Genomic DNA, 7,878 nt, shown 5'->3' on the forward strand with positions numbered 1-7,878 from the left:
AAGTACAGAATTGATTTAGAGGGTAAAAGAAGGATGGCAGAAAAGAATAACTTTGAGAAAGAAGCATAATCTGATAGAAGGAACATGAAACTACAGAATCTTGGAGGTATATTTGAGCTTATCTCTTACAATCCCAACATTTTATAGATAAGAAGATTTAAGACCTCAAGAGATAAAGTGACTTCCTCAAGTCTATATAATGAGTTACTTTCCAAGTTAAAACTAGTGCTCGTGATTTCTAGTACTATCTTCATCCCTCTATGCTGCTTCCAAAGTAGACCTCCAAGGACCTTTTTAGAGATGAGTCTAGGTGGTTTTAAGCGACTTCCTGATTGTCATATATAGCTAGTTAGGGACAGAACTGGAACTAAAGCTTAGGTCATGGGCCTGTCCCCCTGAGGCACATTATCTTTTAATTACCTGTTTTAGATGCATTTTTTAACCACTAAAATTATTTGTCTTTATCTTAGATATATCACATTCAAACTCTTTTGGTCTTTTTTAACTAGTGAAATGATGTTTAGATAATGTGAGGATACATGAGCTAAATGAAAAAGCATTTATGTTTTTTTTGGGGGGGGGGAGACATTATAGACAACCAGAGTAGCATGATTTCAATAATCATGTTTTCTCTAATAGCAGTTAATAAATAACGGAATATTTTCATTTAAAATTTTTCTAACATTGTCAGCTTTGAGATTAGAAATAAGAAAAGAAAAGGAACACTTTTGAAGAAACTTGCTTATTGAGAAAATCCTTCTTCAGGAGCTTGACTTTTACCTGAGTGTTTTCCATAATGTGTCACTTTGTTGATTTCAAGAAAGTAGAGTTTACTGAAGTTCATGGAATTCTGTTTTTTAAAATTAAAAACTCAAAAAATTAGCATTTCCAGCAAAATGACCCATTAAACAATGTAATGTGGAGCAGAAAGTAGACAAATATTATACACACACACACAAAACAAATCACTCCAATGTAGAAAGTAATGGAAGAGAACTTACCCAGGGGAAGTAGGACAAAGAAAAAAAATCTTAATAAAATGAGGCAATTTGAAGGAAGATAAAAAAGCATAAGGAAATATCTGAAAGGAAAACAGAAGAATGGTTACAATTTCACAAGGAAAGATGTAAAATAATGTGGTAAAAAGAGGCAGCAATACAGATATCAGACAGTTTAGCAGATATTCTTAAAAGTATGAGTTCTCATTCCTCAAACAGCAGAAATCTTATAGAAAGATGGATCAAGTTTACAAGGAGATGGATACATGTGAAAGACAACACACTAGATTTATTTGAATGATAAAGGAAGTGACCAGAATGTGAGAGATGATTATTTTACTATATACTGCTCTGGTAAGAACACATCTGGATAACTGTTGAGTTCTGGAGATAGCATTTTAAAGAAAGACATTGACAGGAAGTGCCTAAGAAAAAAATGTCTCAGATGGTAAAGGATCTTGGATGCATAGTGTATAAAGATGAAGAAACTGGGAATCTTAGACTAGACTTGGTATTTCTGGCCCCATGGGATATAATGAGAGGTAAAGGTTAGAAGTTCATCTAGATGGAAGGAAACCATATAAAACTTTCTAAAGGGGAACAGATTTCCTTGAGAGAAATAGAAGTATCTATTTATGAGCACAAGCTAGACAACTCCTTGAAAGGTGTGACTGCAAGGGGATTTCTGTGCCTCAGTCTGTAAAAGGGGAATAATGACATTGTCTCATGGGGTGATTTTTTTTAAGGATAATATGAGATAACATGTATAGTACTTTGCAAACTTTAAAACATTATATTAGGATTAGCTGTTTTTAAAATAAATACATAAAGATTCAATAATCTAATCTCAACACAGTTCCTAGTACCTTGCCTCTCTTTTGATAACTTAAAATCACAGTAGTTTATTAGCTGTCTGTCAGCCTAGTGGTGATTCTTATTTAACTTGTGGTCCATTCAACCCTTGAACTCTTTTTCAGAGGAATCATTTTCTAGCACCCCTCTTCTGTCACCTAAAGTTAATTTTTTTTTGACCTAAGAGTAGGATTTGACATTTAATTGATTTTATTAGATTTGGCTCATTGCTGTATCCTGTCTATAATTAAGAGAACTTGGTTTGGATCCTGGCTATGCCATCCGCTAGCTGTGTGACATCAATCATATTTCCCTTTGCTTTTTGTCTTCAGCTTCCTCATTGGTAAAAGGAGCAAGATTTGGCTAGATGATTGATTTGCTCTAAAAATCTTATGAATTAGTCAGTCTGTAAATGTTCACATATTAGACATAAGACCACAAAAATAAAATTAAGTAGTACTACAGCATTCTTTCTTTGCACGATATCCCTTCCATCATGTCAGCATGGTATAATGGACCAAGATCTGGCTTCAAAATTGAGACCACCCAGGCAGTCGTCTACAACTATAAGTTGCAGAACTGTATCCACTCCAGTGAGTCGCTATCCCCCATGAGTAGAGATGAAATTCTCAGTTTGGTTTCTAAAACCCTTCCTAACCTGGCCCTTACCAGTGTCCTTCCATATTCTTGATCCATCAACTGAACCTAGAATGAGATCTTCCCAGTTTCCTTGTTTAGACATTTTATTTGCTATCCTCCATACCTGAAGTATTCTCCATCTCTTCCCCTCCTTGACTTTCTAATTCCCACTTTCTGTTCTCCCTTAGTTGTAGTACCTTCCCTCTGTTGACAGGTTGTTTGTACAGCTGTTTACCTGTCCGTCCGTCCCCCCCCCCCCCCCAATTAGGCTGAGAACCCTGAGAGCAAAGACTTCTGTGGGGTTTTGTTTTGTGTTGCTTTTTCCCTTATATTTATTCCCACAGGACTTGACACATGATAGGTGCTTAACAAATGATGTTCACAGACCAACTTAGTGGGATTCAGATTATGAATTTTTTTCACCACAACACTGAGATGAACACTTTATATTGAAATACAGGGAAGGTGCTCATTCAAGAGATTGAAAAAGTCTTTGTTGGTAGTTTATTCACCAGGAACCTCTCTAGACCAGTGAAATCACAGATCCAATCAAAAAAACCCAGCATAAACATGTATTTAACTTTGTGCATTTTTACTCCTCAAATTTCAATTTAAAATTTTCCCTGCTAAGCAACATGCAATATGATAAAATGAAAATATGCAATTAATAAAATTTACACCCATTTCAAGGCAGTTTTATAAGGGAAAGTTTACGTTACTTGTTAGGATAACTGAACTTTTCTGTTCATCTTGTGTAGAAACTAAAAATTAATTCTTTTCATTTCATTAGTTTGAACAAAATTTTGGGAGTATTCCAGGATGAGGTCAAAAGCCTTTTGTAAATAGAAATGAAAGCTAAATAAAATACTCATCAGACCCGGAAATTTTCACATCACTTATCTTTTCACAGATGTAGTGAAGAGGGGCCAACAGAGAAATTCTCTTTAGATATAATTATATTAAATAATTTTTCCTTAAAAACACTATATTTTTTAGATTCCATTTGTGGTTTAGTAGGCTACTTTTAATTTTATTTCATTTAGAAGGTATTTTTGTTGTCATGTATTTTAATTACTTCACTTGTAAATAAATTTTATTTTCCTAACATTTTGTTTTAAATTATTAACTTTCAGGATGGAGGCTTGCTTCTGAATAATCCTACAGCTTTAGCAATGCATGAGTGTAAGTGTCTTTGGCCAGATACCCCATTGCAATGTATAGTATCCTTGGGCACTGGGCGTTATGAAGATGATGTAAGGAATAATTTAACATCAACAAGCCTAAGAAGTAAACTGTCAACTGTGATCAACAGTGCTACTGATACAGAAGGTTAGTGCTCATGGTTTTCTGTGCTTATTTTGTTCCTGTCCTGACTCTAACTTGCACTAGCTGTATGATCATAAGTAAGTCAGTCTCTCAGATCATTCTCTAGACTATAATTTACAAACAAGTTGTTCATCTGCATCCAGTGGAAGGAATTTCTGTATGGAGAATTTCCCATGCTGAATGATATAGCAGAAGCCTCACCCAAAAAAAACCCTGAGTAAAATGCAGAATGGAAAGGAAAGAGGGGACATAAGAGAAGTCACTCTTTCCTGGATCCTTCTACTTTTTTTTTCCCCCATGACCTAATACCCTCCTGTGGGTTTGCCCATTCATCTCTATGTCTAGCACCAATCTTTCTCCTGTACTTCAGTCCCACATTACCAGCTGCCTAATGGACATCACAAACTGAGTCTTAAAGGCATTTCAAACTCTTTATACACAAAACAATTCATTATACCCCTCCCTACCAAATTCCCCCTTCCAGACTTTTCTATTTCTGTCAAATTCACCTGCATTCTTCTGTCCCCAGGTTCATAAGCATTACCCCAACTTCTCATATCTGCATAGTTTTACATTCTCTGTTTACACAACTGCCACCTAAGCTTAGACCTCATCCCTCCAATTCCCAGGAAATTCTGGTGACTCTTTTTATCTCTGGGATCAAATGTAACCATCTCTATTCCACTTTTAAAGCCCTTGACAGCCTTTCACTACACATCAGCTCCCTCTGGCATGCTTCATCCAGCCCATCTGATCTTTGCACTGTTGATGGCCCAGCTCTGCTTAGTCCTGGCCCTTGTCTGGAAGATCCTTGCGACCTCATAGAATTCATCCAGTCTTTCCAGATGTCCCTTGCTGCTGATGCCATCCTTCACCACTTTTATTGAAATATCATTTGCCTATTTTGTATTCTGTGTATACTTCAGTCCTACATCTGGTATGATATACCACTCTGAGCCAGAGGGTTGATTCACTCTCTTTAATAAAAATATATTCAAATTACCTAGCTGTGTGGCCTTGGGCAAGCCACTTAACCCCATTTGCCTTGCAAAAAAAAAAACCTAAAAAAAATAAAAATATATTCAGTAAACCCTCAGTAAAAGTATTCTAGAGGACAGGAAAAGCAGAGAGAAGGCCACAAGGAAATAAAAGGTGTGCCCATAGAGGGCTGATCAGTATAAGCTCCTGGAGATGAAGAACTTGGTTCATGTCTTGTAACCGGGTCTCTGGTCCTCTAGCATGGCGGGGAAGGGAGAGCACAGGGGCTGTGAGGACTGACAGCAGAGCTGGGAGCTGAAGCAACGGTGGGTGCTGTGAGGGAGGGACATTCTGGGTAGGAGGGTTGGATTGGACAAATGACACCTGGTCATTTAATGACGGAGCAAAACTGCCATTAAAATGTCATATTTCCAATTTGTAGCTCCACTCATTTTGTCATCCTTCTCTTTGTCCTCCTAAATTCATCTTCTACATAATTCAAAATAGTTACCCTTTAGAAAAAGAAAATATGAAGAGTCCTTTCTCATGATATTTATTGTAATTGGATTTTTTCCTGCATTACTGATTAAAATATGAGTGATAAAGTAACTGAACATTGTAGATTAAAAAGTAAAGGTAAAGTTAGTAGATAATCATATAGAAAGTTTCATTTTTAACTTGTATTTCTTTTTGTTTTTAAACAGAAGTCCATATAATGCTGGATGGGTTTTTACCTCCTGACACTTATTTTAGAATCAACCCTGTAATGCGTGAAAACATTCCTCTGGATGAAAATCGAAATGAGAAGCTTGACATCTTACAGTTGGAAGGGATTCAATATTTGGAGCGAAATGAAGAAAAAATGAAAAAGCTTGCAAAAATATTAACCCAAGAAAAAACAACTCTGCAGAAAATTAATGATTGGCTAAAATTAAAATCAGATATGTATGAAGGTCTTCCATTTATATCTAAATTGTGAAAAAAAAATTTGCATGCACCATCCTAAGAAATATGAAATCAATTCTAAAAGAGCTACCCCAGTTCTGTGACAAATTGGTGCATATAGGCATACAAATTAACTTTAAGATAATTATTAGTTATAGAATATGCTGGAAAAAAAAGCTTCCCAGACCAGCATGAACAGTTCAGGGTGTTTGGTACAGAATTTATATTGGAATTAGGTTTTTATGATGTTAATAATTATAGGAACTTTAGGGACTTAACTCCTTGGTTTTAGTAAACACAGTATTTTTGTTTTTGTGAAGTTTTGAGATGTATTATATTTGTGCCAAATGACACTGGAAGTTACTAGAACTCTAATTTTGCTTTTAGGTATCATAATCATGTTGAATTTATTTGAACATTGTGTTGCGTTTGGTTGTTTTTTAATGGAAAATCAAAATTTTTCCAAAGAATCTATTCTAGTACATTTTTACATATTAGTTTAATAATCTCTTAATGGGTGTATAAAAACAAATATTTGCTTCTGTTAGTCCTTTCACAAAAAATAAAATAACTTTAAATACTTAATTTTATCTCCTAAAATTTACTTAGACCATCAGAGTTTGCTTCGAAATATATCACTCATGTATCATTACTGTTCTGATATTTCAAAATACTGTATGGTATCTTTTCTAGATCAGCTCTAACGTTGTCCTTCATTGTTTGAGAATTAATCCTTTGCATTCGTTGAAGAAGATATTCCTTTCAAACTAATAAATTCCTGAAGTACTCTGTTCCAGAAAGGCTAATGTTGTTTTTTCAATGTTAGCAATGTCACATGTTTTATAGGAGTCGAATTGATTCAAAGAGAGACAGAATTCACATCAGTTTTTAAATGAGTAACACCTTAGATTGTTTTAGCACTTTTAAGATGTACAAAGTTTACATGCGTTATCTCCAAAACATCTCAAAATAGCCCTTGGAGATAGCTTGTTTGTAGTATGATCCTCACATTTTAGAAGATAAAGAAATCGAACCTCAGAAACATTGTGAATGACAGTTAGTGTATGTCAGAGATATAGCATTTGACTCGGGTCCAGATTTTGGGATTTTAGGAGGAACCAATGCTACAGCTGACTTACATATTTATTTGCTGATCAAAAACATCTTGTTTTTCTCTCTCAAAATTTGCATGGAAACTTTACATCAGTTTGGAAAGCATGCCCCAGGAAAAACAAGGAAGGATCACTTAATCCACTCATTCCCCCCCAGGCTTCTACCTGAGTTTCAGGTGTTTAGATGGAAGGACCAATTTCAGAATACCATAAGAATAACCTGAAATAAAGCAGGTCCTTTACACTTTCAGAGTGAACAACACCTAATATTGATGGTGCCTACTTCCTTTGGCCAGGGTCCACATCGCTTTCACTTTTTATCCATGATACAAATGTATATGTTATGGAGTTGGAGATTTCACTTCAGTACAACCAGGAACTTCTTCTTATTAGCTGATTTCATTTCCAGAAAGCTCTGTGAATTTACTAGGTTCTTCATCTCCATATTGTTTAAGGCAAAGCTGGAAAATTTATCAGCCATGCTTTTTAAATTTTTTTTTTATTTAAGGCAGTGAGTTAAGAGAGTGATTTGTTCAAGTTCATACAGCTAGGCAATTATTAAGTATTTGAGACCAGAATTGAACTCAGGCCCTCTTGACTTCAAGGCTGGTGCTCTATCTACTGCATCACCTAGCTGCCCCTCAGCCATGCTTTAAGGAGATTTTGAGATTCCAATGTTAATTCTCATGGATTGCTTTTGGAAAAATAATTCAAAGATTTATGTACCCAGGTACCTATGAAATAGAGAAATGTTGAAGTTCAAGCAGTAATGGCATAGTCAATGAATCTTAGCATATGACAATATTATTTTTGTTAGTGTGCACATATCTTCTCTTCCACAGTCTTCCCCCTCCCCTCCCAAATAGATGTAAATAATACATTTTTTAATTCATTATCTTTATCCTGAAAGAACATGCCTCTCCTAACTCTACGTTGTTAGTAATATTTTCCTCTCAAGTCGTGTGTGTCTACCAGACTAAAACTTGAGAACAGTACTGGGGACTATGGAAAGAACACTGACTCGAGTC

At 35.4% G+C, this 7,878-nt stretch overlaps 1 protein-coding gene across 1 annotated transcript in view; it reads left to right on the forward strand.

Annotated features, from left to right (window-relative positions):
• Nucleotides 1-6,766, forward strand: part of PNPLA8 (patatin like domain 8, phospholipase A2) — a 47,605-nt gene extending 40,839 nt beyond the window's left edge. Inside the window, exons 9-10 of the mRNA XM_074193906.1 lie at nt 3,623-3,818; nt 5,498-6,766. Of these exons, the coding sequence (XP_074050007.1) occupies nt 3,623-3,818; nt 5,498-5,772 (471 nt within the window). The 3' untranslated portion in view covers nt 5,773-6,766. The remainder of the gene's footprint in view (nt 1-3,622; nt 3,819-5,497) is intronic.
• The last annotated feature ends 1,112 nt before the right edge of the window (nt 6,767-7,878 follow it).

Source organism: Macrotis lagotis, chromosome 7, assembly GCF_037893015.1.
Source record: "Macrotis lagotis isolate mMagLag1 chromosome 7, bilby.v1.9.chrom.fasta, whole genome shotgun sequence".
In the NCBI taxonomy this organism is placed as follows: domain Eukaryota; kingdom Metazoa; phylum Chordata; class Mammalia; order Peramelemorphia; family Peramelidae; genus Macrotis; species Macrotis lagotis.